The sequence below is a fragment of the Apium graveolens genome, chromosome 9 (genome assembly GCF_009905375.1).
Source record: "Apium graveolens cultivar Ventura chromosome 9, ASM990537v1, whole genome shotgun sequence".
Lineage (NCBI taxonomy): Eukaryota > Viridiplantae > Streptophyta > Magnoliopsida > Apiales > Apiaceae > Apium > Apium graveolens.
This window is the reverse complement of record NC_133655.1, coordinates 221,234,272-221,258,041: the sequence shown is the minus strand read 5'-3', so window position 1 is coordinate 221,258,041 and position 23,770 is coordinate 221,234,272. Positions and strand designations below refer to the sequence as shown.

Below are 23,770 nucleotides of genomic sequence, written 5' to 3'. Positions count from 1 at the left end.
TTTTCTCCTTTGGTATGGTCTTTGCTGGCTGATCTGCAACTACAACAGAGAGCTTGGTTGGCTTATGCGGACCTTCATTAATTCTGTCAAGGTATTCTGGATCAGTAGCTTCCAGAAACGTAACCATTTTCACTTTCCATATGGGATACTCAAAAGGTCTCAGTATGGGAACCCTAATAGTCTCATATCGACTGTGGATTTGAGTGTTTTTAGTTTCTTCAGTTTTGGTAGGCTTGGTTGGATTTTCTGCTTGTTCAGACATGATTGTTTGGATCTTTACTGTATGTGTGTTAACAGATAGACTCTTATACCAATTGTTAGGTAACACTGTTGAAGGGGGTTGAATACAGTGTAGAATACAATCAAATCAATTTTGAACACAAGTAACAGTAAACAAATATATTCGATATAATAAACTCTGTTACAATGGAACTGTTCTCTCTCACTGATGAACAAATATCACGAGAGCTGCTAGGTTACAATGTATGATCTTTTCGATAATGATAACACGTATAGTGTAAACCTATGTCTGTGTTTATATAGTACACAGTCACAAGATAACTTCTAATTGATATGGAATATAATTCTGTCTCCTAAAATATATCAATCAGATATCTTATACAAGTCTTCTTATCTTCTAACATTTTCCATGCATATCTTCTTTTGTATTAGTCTCGATCTTCTTTCCTGTAAATCAGCTTCCTTCCTTAACTGTTAATCCTCCCGTACTTAAAATTCTGATATCCATCTTCTGATATTTATCTTCTGATAATCTAAATTCTGATATCCTTAAGTTCTGACTTCCAGTAAGTACTGATATTTCCTGTTTGTTAAGATCTGAAAACTAAACATGAAACATATTAGACATGACATCTCAAATATATCTAACATATAATTTGATTAATAAAAATGTTGTGTAGGTTGATAATGTCTTACATAAGAATTATACATATTAATAAATAATCAAATCATATTTGATATACCTAAGACATTACACATTATTTAAAAATAAGAAAATAATGAAGACTATTATAATTACAAAATATACAAAAAAATTAAAAAAAATGACCCGGGTTATTAAGTTAGTTGATATTTATGCATAATTAATTTGCAATATATATAAGTAATACAGAGTCAAGTTCTATGGAGACCACGAAGACCACTTATGTTCTGCAACTAATATCTTCCATAAAAATATTGCAAAACGTATTATTTTGCGAAATATGTTCTACAAAGATCATTATTTTATTCAAAATCTTGAAAATTATACATGTACCGCATTTAGAACATTACAAAATGTTTTATTCTACGAAACATGTTTAGTTTGCAGAATATTTGTTCAAATTGCAGAACACACATATTATACTTATTAAACTTAAATGATCTTCAACAATTTAAATAAATTAGTGATATTCGTAAAACATACTTCACAAAATAATATATCTGATAATATTTGATTGCAGAGTATAGGTGGTCTCCGATGTCTCCGATAAAAATATGGTCTCCAGCTTTTCCAAGAGTAAGAAAAGAAATTATGGGCCTGTTTGGGTGATGCCAAATAAGTGGCTTATTGACTTATAAACCCGTAAGTACTTATCGACGAGTGTTTGTCGACCCAATTTATAAGTTCAATTTACAACTTATAAACTGATAAGTTGAATGTTAGTGATGACGTACTTTTTCTTAACTTATTTTGATTTTTCATTTTTTTTTAAATCTTAGTTTTGAAATATATATTTGTAAATGTTATTTAAATTTAAATTTCACGAATTAAGATAATTATATTTTAAAATTATTTATTTTAATTCATTTAACTACAAAAAGTTCTGACATATAAATAAATTATTCAAATACTTATATAGCTTATGAATTTTTCTTATACGTGTTTATTTATTTTAATATTTCCCGGACGGGCGCTGTATATATAGGTACATTATACATACATTTCACACAACATATATCATTTCCGCCTCAGCTCTGCTGCTTCTTCTTGGACCCAAATCTCTCTTTTTCTTCCTTCCTCCCCCCATACCTTAACCAACAAAACCCCACCCATTCACGTACCTCCTTTCTTTGGTCAAGGTTAGTTCTCTTTATTCGATCTGTATCCATCATTTCTTTTATATATATAATTCTTGTTTTTTTTTCTTTTTGGGGTTTTAGGTTTAGCTTCAATTTTCAATTAATGGACTGTTTGGATTGATTTTTATAGGTTTCTTCCAATTTGGTTTGTTTTTTATTGTTTGATTGATGTGGGTTTTGTTTTGTTTAATTTTTAGTTTTTGTTGTGATTGAGTCTTGATTTTCGTTGATTTGGTGTGATTGGTGAATTTGGGATTGCTGTGTATTGGTGTTTGTGATTGTGGATGTTGGTTTGATGATTTTTGATGTGGGGTATTTTTAGTGATTGTGAAATGTGTAGTCTTGAATGAGTTGATGAGTATTTTCGAGGAAAGAGTGGATTTTTAGAGTTGAGTATTGGTTGAGGATAGAGAAAATGGAATATTGTAGATGATGTTTTTTGTGTGAATTGAGTTTACGTCTTTAATATATGAGATTGAGGGAGTTTTTATTGCAGGGGGTTTTAGTGGGAATGGCGGGGACTGCAAGTGAAGAGTCTGGAGGTGGAAGGTCGTTAGAGGGAATATCAAGTGCGCAGCAACGTTGCCAATCAAGTGAAGCATTGGCAGAGTGGCGATCTTCTGAGCATGTGGAAAATGGATCACCTTCGACTTCACCTCCATACTGGGATACTGATGACGATGATGACTGTGGTATGTGCTTATTTTCCCTTATATAGTGTGTAAAGTACCTTTTAGGGTAATTGGTGGAAGCAATTTTAGTGAAAGAAAGTATATTTTCACGTTTCTTGGTGTATTTTTACCAATTGTAGAGACTAGGCTTCCATTTCTGGTGCATTTATGAGTATGTGTTAAAAAATTGTATTTTGGTTAAAACATATCATAATACTGGCATCTAACAGTTAACTCACAAAGTGTTTTGGTATTGATTTGGGATTATTGTCTTTACGTGTATTATATCAAGACAGGGGGCATATGTTTTTTCATTTAAGACATTGCTGATGTCAGTTACTATTCAATTAAGAAGCTTCCATGTTTTGCTTGGTCATTGATTGTCCTGGGGGGGGCAATTATATAGGAATGTGCTACATGATGAAGGAGAAACTTTTGATAGTATATTGGTGGTAGTATAGCCCCAAGAAAGTATTCAATTGTTAGCGATCAGGTAATCAGATGCTGACAAAATTGGAGAAGTTGTGATTTACATTGAAGTTTGTGTTTTTTTCTATTTGTGTTAAATGCCTAATTTTTCCTAATCACAAGAATCTTTCTATTGCGTAATTGTATCTTTTCGTACCTGTATAAGTACAATAAGTTAATAACTTCTTACGATTGAAAATCTTTCCATGTTTGTGGGTTACAAAATCCAAGCATACCATTGAGGATTGAAAACGACAGATGACAGTCCGTTTTCTCATGAATTTATAAAGTCCAACTTTATCTTATTAAATGTATATGCATTAGTGTTGCAATAGCATCATTGTTCTTAAAGTTCTTAAAACTCTATAAATTTTTTTCCAAACTGAATCAAATTGAATATTTTGTTACCTCTAAACATGCTCCATTTCCTGTATTCATCATACTTTATAAGTGGTTCTATTTTTAAATTACATCCCCTTATTGGTGACTAGGTATTTGCAATAGCCTATGTTTTGACATTATTCCTCAAATTATATAATTTTCTTAAGTTCTGTTCCAGAATTCTAATTTAGTTGAAAATTTTAAATTCCTTTGTTCTGGCTAGTAGCATAGCAGTTCTTTGTTTAAGTTCAAATTATTTAATATTGCTGCTGTGGTCATTCATCAGTTCCTTCACTGCATTGCAGGGCAAAAACCTTCTGAGTTGTATGGGAGGTATACATGGAAGATAGACAAGTTTTCTCAAATCAACAAGAGGGAACTTCGTAGTAATGCATTTGAGGTTGGCGGCTACAAATGGTAGGTCTTGTTTTTCACCTTAGTTACTGAAAAACATTTGTTTTCTCTATTTTCCTGTTCTACCTTCTTATATTGTATGTTATTATGACTTATTATTTTTGCGTACTGTAGATTAAAAATCTTATCTGTGTGCTGTGTAGATGGCTTCTTGGATGAACATAAAGCATGTATAAGTAATTTATTCTGGTGGCTTATTACGAATTAATGTTGGTAACTGAATGCATTGAATTGAATAAGAGATGAGTGGTTTTGTTACAAATTTTTACTATGCAACTCTTTTTTCATAATTGAGAATGTGTATGTAGTACGTGTTTGGCTTTTAAAGTGGGGAGGCCAGTGATTATTTCCTCAAAGTTAGAATTAGTTTGGGCATGCTGAAAATTTATGTCATACAACTCATGCACCCTGCTTTTGACATGTTTATATTTATGTCAGGTTTATACAATAGAAGTGGTATGGGATGCTATATTAAAGTTCTGTTATAAATTTTGCTTTAAATTTTTGATAAATCATCAAAGAAGGTTAAGAGTTACTACCTCAATTTCAATTTCTAATGGATCTATCTCAGAAAATAGTTAAACCTTCAATCATTTTGACAGGTATATCTTGATTTATCCTCAAGGCTGTGATGTCTGCAATCATCTCTCCTTGTTTCTTTGTGTTGCCAATCATGACAAGCTTCTTCCAGGTAATATTATAAGATGGAGTGTACACATAGTTGCTTGATAATGATTTTTTATGTCTTTGATTTAATCTATGATTTCTTATGCATTTAAACAGGATGGAGTCATTTTGCACAATTTACAATTGCAGTTGTGAACAAAGATCCAAAGAAGTCCAAGTATTCTGGTTAGTTGGTGCTTGCTTAGATATTCTGTAGGGTAAAGAGATTTATTTTTATTTCATGTTGTCCACGCTCTTAGACACTGTTTTTTTATTGCAGATACCTTACATCGGTTTTGGAAAAAGGAGCACGATTGGGGATGGAAAAAATTTATGGAGTTGTCAAAAGTTTTGGATGGGTTCATTGATGCGGATACTCTCATAATCAAAGCTCAAGTCCAAGTTATTAGGTTTGATACTGATTACTCATCTTTCCTACATTGCTTCTCACGCATATACTTGCTTGCTGCATTGCATTGCATTGTATGTGTTTTCAAATATTACATCTATCACATGCTTCAGAATTTAGAACTCTCTTAACTACTAGTATCATGAAATTCCTTTTTCGAGTTGCCTTCTGAAATAGTAAGATATGTTTTTGAATCATAAATACTTCTCACCTTTCTATTCTATCTTGAAACATCTTTTCCATTTTGATCTTACATTCTGATCTACTGTACTGTTCTGTTACGAACCTTGTTATCTGAAAGTATGTAGTCTCCACTGTGAATTCATCCTTATTAATGCTGCTAATCTACAGAAATTTGAAATTATGTTTTATGTATAGTGTAGTCTGGCGGTGCGTTTTTCTCTGTGGTCAAACTTGTGAAATAAGTAACTAGTCATTTTTGCATTATGCTAGATCACACTTTCTTTGTTAAAGCATATCACATATCGATTTCTAACTAAATTGGTGTTGGTAATTCAAGTATATAATAAATGTGAACTTTTTTTTAGCTTCTAATTTCTATTGATATCCTTTTCCCCGGGTTTATAATAATCAAGCTTATTAGGTTTTTTTATTTGTTACTTGGATGAACTTTTTCCTCTTTTTTATGAAGGTGGATTAATCTACCATGTTGAATATTATGTATTCCTCTCATATTGCTTTTTTGCAAGCAATGAGTGGTGGGACATTAAGGAGTTTAATGAAGGTGGGCAGTAATTTGAAATATATGCTAAAAGATGATAAACTTAAAAAAAATAGTAGGTTTTGTGTAGTTTTCTCATAATTAATGGTGTTTTATCTTTAAAATATTACTTTTATACTTTCTCTGTAGTACTTTCTAGTCCCTTTTTAATTTAAATTGAACACAAGACCAGAGCAAATTTACTGTCAACTACATTGCTTCCTCAGAAAAAGCAGTAATATGTAAAACCGGTTGATTTGCTTTACTGGTTCTGTTTTTTGTTAGCTGCTTAGTCGGGCAATAGTTTCTGTAGCAACGTAGATGCTATATATATTTGTTATACGATCTAACTTTTTAAACCTTTTTGCCTTGTATGTTCAAAACAGTCTTCTTGGAGATCTAGACTAGTTTTTGTTATTCGGTAATGCCTATAATGGACAAGGAAATGACTAGATGTCAGACTTCAAAAATATAAAATTAAAATTCTTTTTTAATCTATGAAAACCACCTTTCTTTCTATGTCCTTTTGTTTTTAATCATATTACAGCTATCTTCTGCTGCCTTCCGTTTTAGAGCTATGCCATAACTTCAGTCAGAAATCAAAGTTAAATGGAGATCTGACATTTTGATTCGGTTGATTGATTGTTCAAGTACGAATATATATTTTTCTGTCAAGCCAATCATTGTGATATATAATCTTAATTTTGTTCCACTTTCTTGTAGGGAAAGAGCTGACCGTCCCTTTCGCTGCCTCGATTGTCAGTATAGGAGAGAGCTTGTTCGTGTATATTTAACTAATGTAGAGCAAATTTGCCGACGTTTTGTGGAAGAAAGAAGAGGCAAGCTTGGGAAATTGATAGAGGATAAAGCTAGATGGTCAAGGTAAATAAATATAATTTTTTCTTTTCAACCATGCATGTAGTATGAACACACTTTTCCGAGGATGTGTTTCTGATGGTTTTTAGTTACCTTTTGTCTTTTGAAGTGGAATAATAAATGTACATTTATATTATTAAGTCAAGGGGATAAAATCTGCATGGCAATGTAAGCATGGAAGAATAATTGCACAAAGAGTGAGGAACTGAGACCTAGAAAGCATCTAACTGTAACTCAGTTATGTTTTTAGAAGACATCTTTTTTTTTTCCAAGTATATGATATACTTTTGCAATACATTAACTTCTATATTTGAAGTAGTTTTTTTCATTTGTGGGGGAGGGGAATAAAATATGGACCCATGTCATTCAAACTGATGACTTTGTCATGGCAGAGTAGGGGGGGGGGAGTAAGCATTTGAGCCCCTGAGCTTCTCAGGGGTAGGGTAGCCTTTGCCAACTGGCAATCCCTCAACCCTTAAGCAGTTTTTTTCTTCCTTTGATGGAAGAAAAAAGAAAAGCTACTTGCCATAATACAAATTGACCTTGTATAGAGAAGTCTCAAAAAGGATAAGTGAACTTCATACCTGTTCGTTATCACAAAAACCAGAGTTCAATACAAGAAAAATTAATCTATTTAACCTTTAAAGGTGCCCCATTCGACAGACTATTTCAATATTCTTATTTTTTTAAGATGGACAAATTTTACTCTAGCATTCCAGTTTGATTATAATAGTTGAAGCTGTCCATCCCTTGCGCATAGACCATTTGTTACATTTCTCATATTATAAAAACGAAAAGCAAAGTTTTGCAGCAAGTTTTAATGATTATGGAAGTATCAGGCTTCACTTATTTTTAGTGAAGGAGTAAGATGATCCGGTAAAGACACATTAAGGAGAGGCAACTAAATTTTCCATGTATTTAAACCTGTTTTAGAAATAATATACCAAAAATGTATTAGTTCCATGTAATTTGTTAATTTAAAATTCTCCTAAACTATGAAAGCCTAAAAATATGCTCTAATTTCTATATTTTTAATTTTAAAATCTTGTAGCAACCAACCATCAATATTATCCAAACAGTTGTAGTTTATTGGGGGAGGTATTTAATTACTACATTATTTTACTCTTTAAATGATATTGTATAAGTTCCGGACTTTCTGGTGGCCCCGCCCTACCTCCATTCCCAAGTAGTGCTTTTTACATGAACATGCAAAACTTAAAAGGAGTCGAGCTTATAGGGTTTGAAAGAGTCCATCTAGTTGTCTACAACTACATGGTACATGCACGCGCGGAAATCGCTTGATAAGAATCTTTATACATGTTATGTAATATGTACCTTGAAAGTATTAAGCTTCCTCACCCTCTCCTCCACCACGGCAGGGAATAAGGCCGGTGATAATCTTCGTCACCAAGTTTAACAAATGAATTACAAGCAATGGTATATTCTTACATCAGGTTAATACTCTTATCATTTAATCTCATCATTCAGTGCTGCTATGTGTATTTGGCCCTATCCATTTTTACATTTAGCACTCAGAATAGATGTAGCCACTGATGTTAAATTGCCCCACCCTCTTGTGGCCTAATAAGGTCTGTAAAATATTTAAGTGTCCATTCTTATCGGTACTAAAGTATGATTAGTTTAATTAGTCTTAAAGTTGAAGTCACATGAACAAGCTGACATGCTAATCTAGTGTTACATCTTTAATAAGATGCAATTTCATCTGGACTAATATCACATGTGAGCAAAATATGATTTCAGTTTTTAATGTTAAACCAGTGTTAGCCAGATTAGATATTCCCTTGGCCGAATGAACTGTTTTATTATTTGTGTGCTTTATTTTCTATAATATATTCCTTTTGGAGTACGTGATTGCAAGTCCCTATTGCTGTTATATGTTCTGAATGCTAATATGAAGTCTTTCAGCTTCCGTGCTTTCTGGCTTGGAATTGATCTCAATGCTAGGCGCCGCATGTCCAGGGAGAAAACAGAATTAGTTCTGAAAATTATTGTGAAACATTTCTTTATAGAAAAGGAAGTCACATCTACTTTGGTTATGGATTCCTTGCACAGTGGGTTGAAGGCCCTACAAGGTCCATCCAAGAAAGGGAAGGATAAATATTCGGCTGATGAAGAACAACCAGTACCCATTGTTCGTATTGAGAAAGACACATTTGTCTTGGTGGATGATGTCTTGCTACTACTTGAGAGGGCTGCCATGGAACCATTGCCACCAAATATTGAGAAAGGTCCTCAGAACCGAACCAAGGTATGCTATATATTTACAGTTTAATTAAACACTATTTTTTTCCTTTCTAGTAAACTGCAACACTGCAACTCCCTGGTCTAGTGATTACAGGGAAAATTATGCGATAAATTGTTGTGTCCTATAAAATGTGTATTAGATAATTGTTCATATAAAAATTAGAATCATCACATATAAAAACGTAATATATTACAAGTTAGAAAACTTGCATTTTGTATCATGATATTTATTACTGTTATATATTAAAAAATAACAGGATGGTCTAAAAAATGCCCAGAGTTCTAGGTTCCAGTGCCACAAGGTCGTTAGGTCAACCTAGAGCTATTGAAATACATGCGAGCGAATTATTGGCACCTGTCCGTACTGTCATTCTCGTTAAGAAAGATTACCCTCTTGTTAGTGTTATTCAGCATTTGTTGTACTGCTGCCTCTTCTCTGTAAGGTCCCCCCTCTCCCCACCCAGAGTAAGCCAATTCGGCCATTGAAATAACATTTCAAAGCTACTAATTTCCCCTATTATCACCCCACTTCTCCTTGCCCACTTATTATAATTTATAGCTAGCAGATTCGGCCTACTTAACTGTATACTTGATTTCTGCTGGCTTTTCTTTTCTCTGAAATAATTTTTTGATATTTTCATTTTTGAATTCAAAAAGTCTTATCTGTCTGTTTCCGGGAAGCATAAATGAGTCCTCAAATGTTGCTCAATCACACAGTATCTTACTCGCCCCATTATTTCATAATTTAGTCTTGTTTTATGTAGCGATGAGAACCTCAATCAGGTATTCGGTCCGAAAACAGAAAAAGCCTCTTTATATTTACCATTTTACCCCCTCCTGATTGGCGAGGCTTCAACTATATCTTAAATAGAGTTAAGGCTCCATTTGTTTGCTGGAAGTATTTTGCAGGAAAATGTTTTCCAGAAGTCGAACAAACGCAGAAAATATTTTCGTACGTTTGTTTGGTCTCTTGAAAATAAAATATTTTTTTAATGGAGGAAAATTCCTTTGAAAATTGCTATGAATTTGTGGAAAATGACTTCCCCTTTCAAAAAGGGGAAAGCATTTTGCAAAATGAACATTTTCTCACCATTTTTCATAATTTTATATAATGGCAAAATGGCAGAAAATATTTGTCTAAAAATTAGTATTCCAGATTTTTTTTTGGAAAATGTTTTGCGGGAAATTCTATTCCACTATTTTGCTATTATGAAAAATGTTCATTTTGACAAATTGTTTACCTCTTCTGTAAAGGGCAAGTCATTTTCCAAAAACCCATGTCTTTTCTCAAAGAAATTTCCTTTCTTGACCAAACAAACACAAGACAATCTAGAAATTATATTCCAGAAAGTTAAACAAACACAAAACACAGGAAAAACATTTTCCAGAGCCAAAAAATGCCAAAAAATCCAGAAAATATTTTCGTTGAAACAAACGTAGCCTAAATGACAAAAACTGTAAACAACCCCATGTTAGCAGTGTATTTTTTCTTATATGATTCACCTGATTGTTCGGTTATCCTTTTTTCATATATGTTGCATCAACATTAAGTTCATTTAGCACTCTTGTCTTCCCCTCCAGAGTAGGTCACGTCTTACGTGCGAAATACACTGCTTAAATTCTCAACTCTTTCACCTCTCACAAGTCAAGAACCCTCTATGAAGAATTACGAAAGTGGATTGTCTTGAGATAGCAAAATTTTGGTGAATATTCTGCTATTATTCTTGATTAGGTCTAATAGATAGCTTTTGGCAGTTGACCTATAACAAGCAAACAAAATATGCTCATATTTATTTATTTATTTTGTATGGGAAGCTTGTAACCTATATGTGGAGTTTGTGAGGTATCGAGCTCCCATGATCAATATTTTATTCTCTAGCTATCACGTCAGTATTCAGTACTGCTTTTCCAGCACACATGATGATTTTGTGCTTCTTGTTCTTTTTGTTGCAGGATGGTAGTTTGGGAGACGACTTCTCTAAAGATTCCATTGAGCGTGACGAAAGGCGGCTGACTGAACTTGGTCGTAGAACTATAGATATATTTGTCCTGGCTCATATTTTCAGGTAACTGGTAACTCGTATAATATTTGAGTTATGACTCGGTCTATATTAACATGGCTCCTTGGAAAATGTTTAGCTAATGAATATTTGGAAGTGTTGTCTTGATATTTTGATACTTGTCATTTTGTTCGCTACTATCTTGAACTGAACTGCTAGATTTGGATGATCCTGAGTGTTATCAGTATTATAACACTACTGGATATTGAGTTGCAACTGTTGTCGATTTACAACCTTCATGCAAGTGCACGTCCCATGACAAGTAGTATAATAATTCGATCTCACTGAGACTAGTTTTAAGTTTCTAATAACCAAACGCCGATCTTTTAATTCAGGTCAATGAAAATATAAAATAATTATGACTAGATCACAGATAAATACAAATAAATTCACGAGAACATTTAAACTACTAGGTACCTAGCTTCAACTATTGTTTATCCACAAGTGTTATTCTTTTAGTCTCTATGTTAGTACTCCAATATCTGGTCTAAGGTACCTACTAACCACAAGGAACTTTCTAATCTCAAGTGATTTAAATTCAACCAATTCCCATATTCATTGAAGTATTTGAACAGTATTAACACCAATGGTACTCTTTGTTACTTATTTTTCGAAACATTTCCAAATTCATCATCCAGCTCACCAATAGATTTTATGGATGGTAAATATTCTACTATATCATCATCACTCAATTTATAAATGCCATGTTAGCCTGCATTCTTTTTGATATTTTAGCATTAACACCTATATTTGTTTTCATATTTCAAGTTCCTTTATTTCTCTGTTGTTGCAGCAGTAAAATTGAAGTTGCGTATCAAGAGGCTGTTGCTTTGATTAGACAAGAGGAACTTATCCGTGAGGAAGAAGCAGCTTGGTTAGCTGAAAGTGAGCAGAAAATGAGACGCGGTATAGCTGAAAAGGACAAGAAATCCAAAAAAAAACAGGTTAGACATATACTTTTATGGTCACATTATGTAGAACGAACATGAATCTGGATTTTTATTTTTTTAATATTAGTTTATAACTAGATCTAGGTGATACAGTTTATATATTACCGTATAAACTGTCTGTTCTAGCTAGGGTTGTACTTGGTGTTGTGGTCAAGTGCTTACCTGTTGAATTGTTGCTCATTTGTTCAAATTCTGCGAACAGCCTCTCTATGAGTGAATATAAGGCTGCATAAATGTGAGCATTTGTGTAGAACCACTCAGTCAGTTGTAGGAACCTTGTGTATTGGGATACCACTTTATGTTCTTGTAGCTTAAAATTGTTGTTTCACTTTATTTGTATGTTAAAATAGTTATTGGTCAGTTTAGACTTATTAATATGGAACTCGTATACAAAAGTAAGAGAAGAAAAGTAACAAAACAGAGACGAGCGAGCAGTAAGATATATTTGTGAATGAATAGACACATGCAATATGGGATTTTATGGAAGTAAAGTACAAAAGTAAGAGAAGAAAAGTAATAAAACAGAGACGAGCACTAATATGATATTTGCGAATGAATAGGAGAGTAAAACACATGCAATATAAGATTTTAGGGAAGTAAAATAGATCCATCTATGTGCTAGCTTCTTCCTTATGCAAGGAATTGATGGGATTATATGGAAGTAAAGCAGATCCATCTATGTGCTAGCTTCTTCCTTTTGCAAGGAATTGGTTTCTACCCTTGTTTTCCATGCATTTTGGTGATTCCCTGTTTCAATCTACCGTTTTGTATAGCCAATATTTTCTGTATACATGCATGCGTATAGAAGCTAATTCGAAGCAACTAGGATGAAAGAGGAAAGAAAAGGCAAGGTAATATAACTACTTGGCTACATCAGACATTTGTTAGAGGTAATAATATTTTTGATGTAATCTATATCCAGGTTTTTATTTGGGTTTGGGGGACTAAATTATATGTAGCACTAGGAGCAGCTTTGCTGCCGTTGGGCTATTCTTGATTCTCCATCTTAGGCATAATTGATTTCTCTGATCACACATCACTCCCTTTGGACAATGTTCTTGTTCTAAGTTATAAGTGTTGATAATCTATCAAGACATCTTAATGCTGAGTCCTCTTTTTCAGCACTGCATTAAGAGGATAATTTTGAAACTGACCACACATTTGCGTAACACTGTTAGTTACACTGCTGCCTTTATCTTTAACTTGATTTGTGGGTTATGATTTCTGATATCTGAAGATACTCGATGAATCTCAACTGCTATCAATATATCTTCCTACATTTTTTAGTGGCGTGGGGCTTTTATACTTGTATTGTCAGGGCATGGTTATTATTTGGACGATATGAATACTAAGATTTCCCACTTTCATATCTTTCTGTGATACTCCTTTTGCTGAAATGGCAAGGAGGGCGTGCCAGGACCCATCCATTTTTACTTAAATTAAGTTATTCTTTCAACTTTTTTTTTGTTACACCAGGGGAAACAGAAGCGAAATAATCGCAAAGGTAAGGACAAGGGAAGGTATGACAAACCTGATATCGCAGTAGAAGATGAGCCCGAACATGGAAGAAATGACTTCATAGCTCAAGAGGCAGAACCTGTTGGAGAAACCTGTCCACTTGATGATGTTTCTGATGTCTCAGATTCAATGGATTGTCCTCCTAAACCACTTCAGGCTAATTCTGAAGATAGAGATTCCAGCGCGGTCAATTGGGATACTGACACATCAGAACTGCATTTAACCACAGAAGCCGATGGCAGTGGGATTTGTGGCATATCATTTATACAAAATGGACAAATAAAAAGTCCATCAGTAATGGATGATAGTTCATCTACATGTTCAACTGACTCGCTCCCATCAGTTATAGCAAATGGGCCTTGTAAAGTAACGTCACTTCTAAAGCAAAACAACCTAAAATCACCGTCAAGGTTACAAATTTCTCTTTTCTGTTGTACTGAATGTGGATGGAAGCCTAGAACTTCACTAAATTTTGTGCTTTAATTATTTCAGAGGAAAATATCAGAGGGTTAAAGCAATTGTAGAAGTAACTGGATGTGCCGTTGATACTAATATCCAGCCATCTAATGCTTCTTCTGATGCGGGGCATGTCATATATAAATCAGGGAAAGGCAAGATAGCTAAACCAGAGAAGGCCATTTCAAATTCATTACAGCAGCGAACGAAGTTGACTGAACAGGTGGCAAAGGTGGGATACCTACTTTTTAGTCATTAACTATTGTTTGTTTACAATTAATATTCGAATCATTTCTGTCATTAATACAAATATAATTAAGCAAACTATGATATCAGAAGTAACCAGAGTTAGTATAATTCAGTTTAGACTATGATATTAGTACCAGAAAAAGTGTAATTCAGTTAAGATCATTCTTCGTATATCCCTTTGCATCTTCATTGTAACTTCATAGTATTGATCCTTTTGATTCAAATTTATGTCACACATGTAATATCTATGAATATTATAAAAACTTTTCCTTATAATTTATAACCAGTTCTTTTAGTGTTAAGACTAAAAATATTCCTGCATGAAGAACGTATGAGGGCTAGATTAATCAGTATGTAGTGCATAAGTAAAAAGCAATTTGCAGCTGCTAGTTGTATTTTTATTTCATACAAATTTCCTTCGTCTTTTGGTTCCATCTGTAAGTATAATCTGTTAACTTTTAAATCTGACAGGAAGGATTCGCGTCCCTGCAAAGGAATTTGAATGTGACAGGGGAGGTTAGTGTTGAAAAACCTATCAACGTAAAGACAACAGGAATCCAGTCCTCTTTGAGGAGTCCAGCGAAGAATCCGTCATCTGCTGTTAAGCCAAAACTACAGTCAAAGACTGCTGCAGCCATAGACACTGTGTTGGCTAGGAAATCATCTTCTCCGAGTCTTGAAGATACTGATAGGTTGACCATTCCAGAAAATTTAGCTGAAACTATAGTCTCTAAAACAGCAATCCCAAGGCTTACTGAGAAGCCAGTCTCTCAACTAGTTCCCGACTCATCTGAAAAGTCAAAAATTGTGCAAATGTCAGCCACAACTGAAAACCCTGTATCCCAGCAGGTTCCAGTCAAAATTGAGAATCGTACTACAGTGCAGCCAGGCATTTCAAGGCCTTTGAGTGCACCCGTGATTTCAGGGCCCGAAATATGCACACCTGTTGTTCCCATGGTCCAAACAGCACAGTCTCTGTCCCGTTCAGTGAGTGCAGCAGGCCGTTTGGGCCCTGATCCCTCACCTGCAACTACTAGTCAAGTACCTCAATCATATCGAAATGCTATGATGGGAAGCCATGCTAGCAGTTCAGCAGGGTACACTCTTACTCAGTCACCAAATTCAGCAGTTACTTCGTCGCACTCGCAACCATCTTTGGTGATGTCTACACCAATGTATTTACCCCAGAGCTCCGAAAGGCTAGACACAAATTCGATCAGGTCAAACCTTTCGTTTGGAATGCTAAGTCATGATATGCTTCAGAATGGCCCTCCGTGGATGGACACCCTTAGAAGGGACAGCACCAGGACTAATTGCAATTCTCCAATACAGAACGGGCCTCGATGGATGGAGAACCATCAAAGGGATACCCACAGAAGCATAAACCGAGACCTCTCCTTGCATAGTGACATTCAAAACTTTGATGTAGCCAATTCTTTGCACAGCAGATCTCAAGGTCAGCCTCCTATTGGATATCCTGTTGGCATGTCAGGGCGTCAGAACCCTGGTGTATTGGCTGATGATTTTCCGCATTTGGACATCATCAACGACTTGCTGGATGATGAGATTATTATGGCAACTACAAGTTCTGGCTTTCGGACTTTTAGCGATGGTCCTTGTCCTCTGAACCAGCAGTTTACTTTCCCTGGTGATATTGGCCTTTCTGGTGATTTGGGGCCCTCTACAAGCTCCCACATAACTCAAAATTACCATGATGGGGAATATCATTATAATTACAGCTCTATTTCTGGTCAGTTCGACTCAAATATATTTCACCAAGCTAATTTACAACCTTACCCGGATGGACATACTGACGGGTTCATACCAAATCAATGGCAGATGGACAATTCTGATTTATCTTATCTAAGCATGAGAAGTTCAGAAAATGATGGTTTCTCGTATCACATTCCGGAGTATTCAAACTTGGTTAGCAGTGTGAACGGTTATACTGCATTCAGGCCTTCATAGTGGACATTGATAATCTTAACGGTAGTGGAGCTTGTGACGTATTAGCAAGCTTATGGCTCTGGTGTAATGAAAATGAATAATGTAATCCGAGGAAAAAGCTTTGTTTTTTTTTTTCGTTTTTCTTTTTCTAGATATGTAGAGGAACGAGGTTGTGACCTTTCCCGCATGAAACAAATTGTAAAGAATGATTTTCGTTGTAGCTTTACTATAAAGAGAAGATGGATTATAGACACAAAGAATTACCCTACATTTAATTTCTTGTTCTAAACAATTTGCGGAAGTTGTTTGTCATAACGATAAAGTTGGGAGTTGAAACATTCCAGAAAAAAAAATGTTAGATTGTTGAGTAACAAGTGAAATTTTGTGTAATCTTATATGGTAAGGGACTGAGATTCTATTTGCCTTTCCCCGTTTCTGTGCTTAAACAAAGCAAACAGAAGTATAATTTTGGTTAGAAAATAAGATTCTATTTATCTAAACATCTTTGTTGCTAAACTTGTTGAACTGTGATGTGCAAAAATGTGGGAAATAAAGTACAGTAATTAGCAAGAAAGATGTTTAGATAAAGTATGGTAACAATGCACCATTTGTTAGCGGAGACCAAACGGAAAGAGCTGGTTAATTAAGATGGTATATTCTGCTTGGAAGGCCTGGGGAAGGGTAATTAGTCGTCGCAGGCTATGGGCGCGACGGCAGGCGACTGTGAGGTGAGAGGCTACGTTCAAGTGAAGACCCGACCAACACAAATGTAATGAATACGACTGAAACTGAAGTCATCTTAAAATGTTACTGTACTCCTCTTGACCCCCCCCCCCCCCCCTCCTCACCCAAAAAAGAAGAGACTAGTTTCATTATTTACGTAATTTGCATAAATTAGTGACTAGGTTCCGTTGACCAGGGTAGGTAGTTAACTGCTTAACTTGTTTGATGGGGGGCATATCTTTGGTATAATTAGCATGTCAAAGTTGACATTTTTAACTCAAAAATCAAGATTATGAATATAAAATGTTGTAGTATCAAAGTAGGAGTAATTATGTTGTTAATGTGAAATGTTTCTTCGGGGACACGTTATGTTTAATTAAATAATGAGCATGGGTTGCTATGTTTGATGGTTGAGCAGTCGATTGAGATGAGTTCGTTCGACTCTTTTTATTAATCAAGATCTTTTATATTTTCATGCTTTCTTCTTGACTAAATGTAAACGCAAATATGTTGAACTTTTTTCATGAATCTTAAAATTAAATCCGTATTAGAATAGGAAATAATTTGATTCCAGCCCTAATTTGTTATGAGCAAATCCAATCGTGTTAACTAAAATTGTGGGTTATGTAAAAATTGCTGAATTAGGGGTTGATTATAATGTAAAAATATTATAGTAAGATCGGACAAACTTGACCAAAACTAGGAGGTAGATTACAATTTTCACCAACAGCTTTTCATGGTTGGAGTTTCATGATTTATACAAATTATGTATAATCATTATCAAGTAGTATAAATATATGTATATATAAAACAATAAAAAAAATGTATATAAAACAATAAAAATAAGCAAAAAGTATAATTTGATACAATGATGAACAAGGAATACAAATTCAAATAATTTCCACATCTACTACTATAAATTCTTGAATTTATTAGAAAGTAAACAAAATCGAAAATGCAATTAGTACTACACAAGCTCAAAATAAAATTTAAATTTACTGTATCTGTGATAATTCAAATTGAGAACAAGCTTGAACTTTATATCTAATAAATAACAAATGAAAGAATGAAGCTAATAAGCTTAACTTGACTAATCTTCAGCTTCAGTTAGCTGATTCTTTGTGAAAAGGTGGCGGTGGGGGATGGACGACGACAGTACCGGCAGCGAAGTTAAGTTCCAAGGTGCATCGACTTCCGCCGCCGCCGGGGATGTTGGTGCATGGTGAACTGCTAGAGGGTGGCACTGGACCTCTCTGCAGTGACTCCAGTAGCAGCGGACCTTCAAACTCACTTAGCCATTCCTTATATTCACTCAAAGGCCTCATAGCATTTCCACTTTTAATTATACTACCGTTACCAGCTAAAATTATCAGCACCACCCAAAGAATGCAAGTAGGGTTTTTGATATAATTATCCATTTGTGATTCCTGTGTTTGTATATGTGTGTGTTTGGTGTTTGTGATACTGTAACCTCTTGAGGGTTTAACGTAAGAGAGAGAGATATGTTTAACAATGTAGGATCATGTGCTAGTTATTTATAGGCACGTTTTGTACTTGAATTTGGTACAAAACTAAACACCTCCACAAAAAAGTCAATGATCATAATTTTAGAAACATAATGTTTACTTTTTTGAACCTATATTAAAAACTTACTGCATAATTACCATTTATAGTAAATGGTAATGATTTTAAATTTTTTTTATTTTCAAAAATTAATCATTATATATAATATACTTTGCAGATTTGATTTAAAATCATATTAATCTTTATTTGTTTAATATTTCAATCCCAAATTTTAATTTAATTTATTTGTCGGCAAAGTATTAGTACTGGGTGGTAATTATTACTATGATCTTTTGGTGTTGGTAATGTGGTATGCTTGTAGTTTAGCCAGGTCGAAGTCATTATAATTTGGGTGAAAATTCAAAAAAATTATTTTTAAATAACAATCGCCCAAATTATTCACACGAATTTTAAACTGTCCAAAATATTACTCTATTTTCAGTGGAGTAATATCTAAAATTTTAAAATTTTATTTTTATTTTTAAAAATAAAAAATAAAAGTAATACTCCACTGCGAAAGGGTATCAGGATTGATACTCCAGTGACAAAGGAGCCATGATACTCTACTGACAATTAAAAGCGGCGTATCATCGTGATACTCCATTATCAGTGGAGTATCTGATGGATATTTTTGACACCTTTTTTTAAAATGGGTATTTTGGGCAAAGGGACATCTAAAAATAGGTATTTTGGTCATTTTTTCTTATAATTCAAATTATTTTAGACTCCTCCAAATAGTACTTTTGACTCTATTTTCAAAAAATGCTCAAAATTTGACTCAAATTTTCTCCATTTAACTAATATATTATATTTAATAAATTAAATATTAATAAATCTTTTAAAGTAAATCTAGTTAGCATTCCGTCTAATCATTTTTAATTAATTAATCAATTAATCGTGTCTCAAACAACTAATTCTAATATATATTTTTTAGAAGAAATTAGCGAAACCACAATGGAATTCATTAATCACTCCTAGTGAATAATTACCATACCATTTACGGTCATGATTTAAAATTTCCTATTTTAAAAAATTAATTATTATAAGATACTTTGCAGATATGATTTTAAAATCATATTAATTTCTCGTATGTTTATTTGTTTAATATTTTAATACGGATCTCACTTCAGTTTTTTTGTCGGCAAAGTAGGAGTACTAAGTGATAATTGCATAAATAAATTATATCTTTTGGTGTTTGAAGTCTACGGATTACAAAAAGCCCGTCAGATCGGGTTTTATTCGGACTTTAAAAAACCCGATTTTCTTGAAAAAGGATCAGAATAGGCTTTTTTAAAAAATCGGGCCGGACCGGGCTGAGCTTCCTAAGAAATATAAGACCCTTTTTAGGCTCGCGGCCCGGGCCGAACCGGGCTTTATCCGGCCTTTTTATTTTATATTAAAAAAATATTTTTAATATTTTATAACTCGAATTATGAGTAGTTTAAAGACTATAGAAAATAATATCTTGATATATCATATGTAGTAGTTTAGACATCGAAATAAATAATTACTTTTTAATATAATATGTAAATAATCATATATACCTTAATTGCTTCTAATATTATAATATAAATTTTAAAAATCATAAAAAGTATTGTATATTTTCAAATTTTATATAAAAAATTCCCTTTTTTAATTGGGCTTTTCAAAAAACCCGGGTTTTTATCCGGGTCAAATCGGATTTTTATCCGGGCTTTTTGGGCTTCGGGCCGGATCGGATTTTCGAGAAAAAAAGCTCATTTAAGGCTCGCGGGCCGAACCGGACCGGGCTTTTTCCGGATCTGATTTTTTGGGGTTTTTTCCGGATCGGATTTCGGGTTTCAAATTTTTTAACACTTCTATTCGAGTCTGTGGTACTTCATGTTATTTTAGGCTAGCAATCATTACTTAGTACTTGATTTTATTTTAAAAAATATTCGTAATTTGATTCGGATCGTATCAATATAATCAATATATTATATTTAATAAGTTAACATTATCATATTTTTTAAGTATATATCTTCTTAATATTTGGTCTAATCATTTTAATTAATAACTTATAATTTAAGTTTTATAAATTTGTTTTGTAGCTGGGTTTATTTCGATCTATCTACTATTCTTCATTTCATTAATTATTTTTTTAAAATATAATAATACTACAAAAACCACTGCTGCTAAATATATGATAAATATAAAAATATAAATTAACACCAAAGAGAAGCCAAATAAAAATAAGTCAAGGCAGAAAAATAACACTTGGTAACAAATAAATAATAGTTCTGAATATATAAAAGAATCACAAAGTATCTGAGTCATCACAAGTTAACTTGCTCAGAGCCTCAGAGAGCTCTTTTGAAATGTTGGATCGATAACGTGTTCCCCCGGTGCCTCAATTAAAGGATAAAAAATTGTAGCTGGTTTATGAAACCGGGACACAGATATTTCTATTAAAAAATATATATGTATATTTTAATTTCTGAAAAATTCTTCGAGTTTGATAGAAGATTTTCAAGAATTAAACGAACAAATATTGCAAATACATAACTAAATAAAGAAATACAGCCGCCTGGTTGAGATATAATTTACAATATCATGTATTTGGTTATTTTAGAGTTTTTAATATTATTTATTTTCAAAAAATCAATTTTATATTATTAAAAAAATTGTTCATTAATTTATTTTTATAATAAATGTTACATTTAATTGTTTATATAAAAATAAAAATAATAAAAAAAAAATTTATTTCCCTGAATCTACCCACCTTCCTACTTGAGGTAGTAAAAATTCATCTATTGGGTTTGAAGAATTTTTTTCCTTAAAGCTTGGAACTGGCAAAACACATACACCAAACGACACCTTAATCATATGAATGATAATCGAATTTTTAAGTATATATTATTCAACAATTATAACTGATTTACAATTTTAAAAGATATAAAGACATTTTTATTTTCATAGTTCTTTCAGCACCAAAATAGAACAAAGTAAATTGTGATCCACTAACGTGTACCCTGCAGCACTTAAGAAATTTCTTCCCCATGATAAATTTTACTATGTGTGTGTAAATTAATTATATTATTCAGGAAGAAGAGATTACGGGAGTGATGTTTGTCAAACAAAGAAATTGTTCCTATTTTTCCTTTGACTCGATGCTTGCTTCCTTTTTCATTTTCTTGTGTTTAATCTGACTTTGTCCAAAGAAAACCAATCAATTGTTGGGTTTCCGTTGAAGAGTATGACCTAAATGTTAGCTTGTTTAATACTTCCACCATCCCAGTAACAGCACGAGTGTAAATAAAACATAACTTAATGATTTATTAAATATTATATTATATATATAGGGGATCAATCCATGAAAGACTTCTCTATATAGAGATCTGTAGAAAATCATTATTTAAAAAATATAAATACATAATTTATTTCATTTTTCATCATATATAGTTACAAATTTTAATCACCGAATTAATGATGAAATTGCACAATTTTTTTATTTAAAAAATAATTGTAATTTGATGAAATAGTTTAACGTGATTTTGTAGTAGAATCACAAAAAAAAATCACACTTATCCAAAATTATTTTATAATAGAATCAAATTTAAAATCATTTTTTTTCAAATTTTAATTGTTAAACTTTTTATTATATTTACATATATAATTATTATTCTACATTAAAAATAAATTTGATAAAATTTTATAATAAAATCAAGTGTTCTATGGTTAGAGGGTTTTTTCTTAAAAAAAGACATATGTATAACTTACGTGACAAAACTAGGACGACTTGATTGGAATTGAAAAATTGTGCGATAAGATACATGAATACTATGACATATTGACATATAGCGCGGGTTGAGTTGATCATCCAATAATCAATACCTTATTTTTATCCACCTTTCTTATAGGTTAAATTGCTTTATTTACCTACATACTCTGATCTCGGTAGGTGTGTATATATACGGAGGGCAGTTCAAATAAAAATTTTCTTAAAATAAAAATTAAAAATTAAAAACTAAAGTCTAATTCATTAAAATTTAGATTTCTCCCTTTTATTAGCCCACTTCGTATCATGATATAATACATATAATATATACACACAAAACTAATCAGTTACTCATTTACTTTTCCAATCTTCTATCATCGATTCATCATAATTAAACGCAAATTACTAAAAGTTTATCATAAATCGTTGATTTACACAAATTATTTACCAACTCTTCTTGAGATTAAACAGAAATCACTATTTTATATTAAACATATTACTGAAATATCAGATTAATGAATTATATAGAATTGCTCTCTCTTCGCATACAACAAAACCCTCTCGAAGAAACCCTAGATTTTCTAAACTTTCTAAACCTCGATACTTCATTATTCTGATTAATTCATCCTTTTAATTTTGATTTATCTTCATTGGAATTTACGCCATTTATTAGGAGCCAGACAAATTATTATCAAATTCTTGCAATTCGCTTCATTCTTTATCGATCGATACCTTCAATTGCGTGTTTTGTTGATCCAATCGAAATCTACATCTAGGGTTTCAGATCTTATTTTTACTCATCAGATCTGACGGTGTGGTTTAGAGTTACTGTTACCACTAATTGCAAATCAAGACTAGAAAAGAAAATAACACTATACAAAAGCATATTTTTGGGTCATAAATTCATAAAATGGATGACGAGTTCCGCGCTATAGGTGAGTCCCTGTGAACACAACCATGGGCTAATGTATGAATTATATACTCAAATTCATGATGATTAAGTTCTTATATTACATATTTTAATGTATCATTATTTATCAATTCTAACCTGTAACACACATTTACGTGCACACACAAACCGAGGGTCTTTGCTGAAATCAGTCTATTCATTTATTTGAGTGAGGTAAGACTGCATACAATATTACCTCCCTACAATTTAAACATTGTTCATATATCCAATTGAATCTTTTAGTTAATTCTTAGAACCATTTTTACATTTAGATATATTAGTATCAAGACCTCGTCAAGATCCCTACCACAATTTAATAATTTCAAGAATGTCTCACGTTCAAGAATGCAAAGAAAATGTACTATTCTTTTTTCAAGATATCCCAACATTTTTAGTAATTTTTTTCGAAAATATTTCAATAGTTTCCAAAACTAATCGGAAATTCGCTTAATTCCTTTCAACGTATCTTATCCGATAAATAATTTATTGACAAGACAACAACTTCTCATATTTTTTTCCTCAATTAACCCTGAACTTAACAACATTATATTGCATATTTCTTTTAAGACCGTGTATCCATAATAAAGAATCTCGCACGATTTAAGATGGTCACGTAAATTAACATCTTTTGTAACTATTTTTTAAAATTCAGCCCATTAAATTTCT

The 23,770-nt window shown here is 32.7% G+C and overlaps 1 protein-coding gene across 2 annotated transcripts; it reads left to right on the top strand.

Annotated features, from left to right (window-relative positions):
- The first annotated feature begins 1,943 nt into the window (after positions 1-1,943).
- LOC141684757 (TNF receptor-associated factor homolog 1b-like) lies at positions 1,944-16,393 on the top strand. 2 transcript variants are annotated; one of them, XM_074489866.1, is made up of 13 exons: positions 1,944-2,082; positions 2,579-2,774; positions 3,908-4,019; positions 4,619-4,707; positions 4,800-4,868; positions 4,963-5,092; positions 6,536-6,694; positions 8,615-8,957; positions 10,907-11,019; positions 11,810-11,957; positions 13,440-13,891; positions 13,974-14,169; positions 14,658-16,393. In XM_074489866.1, the coding sequence occupies exons 2-13, from the start codon at positions 2,594-2,596 to the stop codon at positions 16,152-16,154; spliced, it is 3,489 nt and encodes a 1,162-aa protein (XP_074345967.1). In that variant the 5' UTR covers positions 1,944-2,082; positions 2,579-2,593; the 3' UTR covers positions 16,155-16,393. The 2 variants fall into 2 exon arrangements, with proteins under 2 accessions (XP_074345967.1, XP_074345966.1); XM_074489865.1 differs by having other exon boundaries at positions 11,807-11,957.
- The last annotated feature ends 7,377 nt before the right edge of the window (positions 16,394-23,770 follow it).

Excerpts from the sequence above, each read along its gene's own strand:
- LOC141684757 (XM_074489865.1), top strand. The coding sequence starts at position 2,594 with ATGGCGGGGACTGCAAGTGAAGAGTCTGGAGGTGGAAGGTCGTTAGAG. Across the intron at positions 4,869-4,962 it reads AAAGAAGTCCAAGTATTCTG|ATACCTTACATCGGTTTTGG; the intron begins GTTAGTTGGTGC and ends TTTTTATTGCAG. Across the intron at positions 5,093-6,535 it reads GCTCAAGTCCAAGTTATTAG|GGAAAGAGCTGACCGTCCCT; the intron begins GTTTGATACTGA and ends ACTTTCTTGTAG.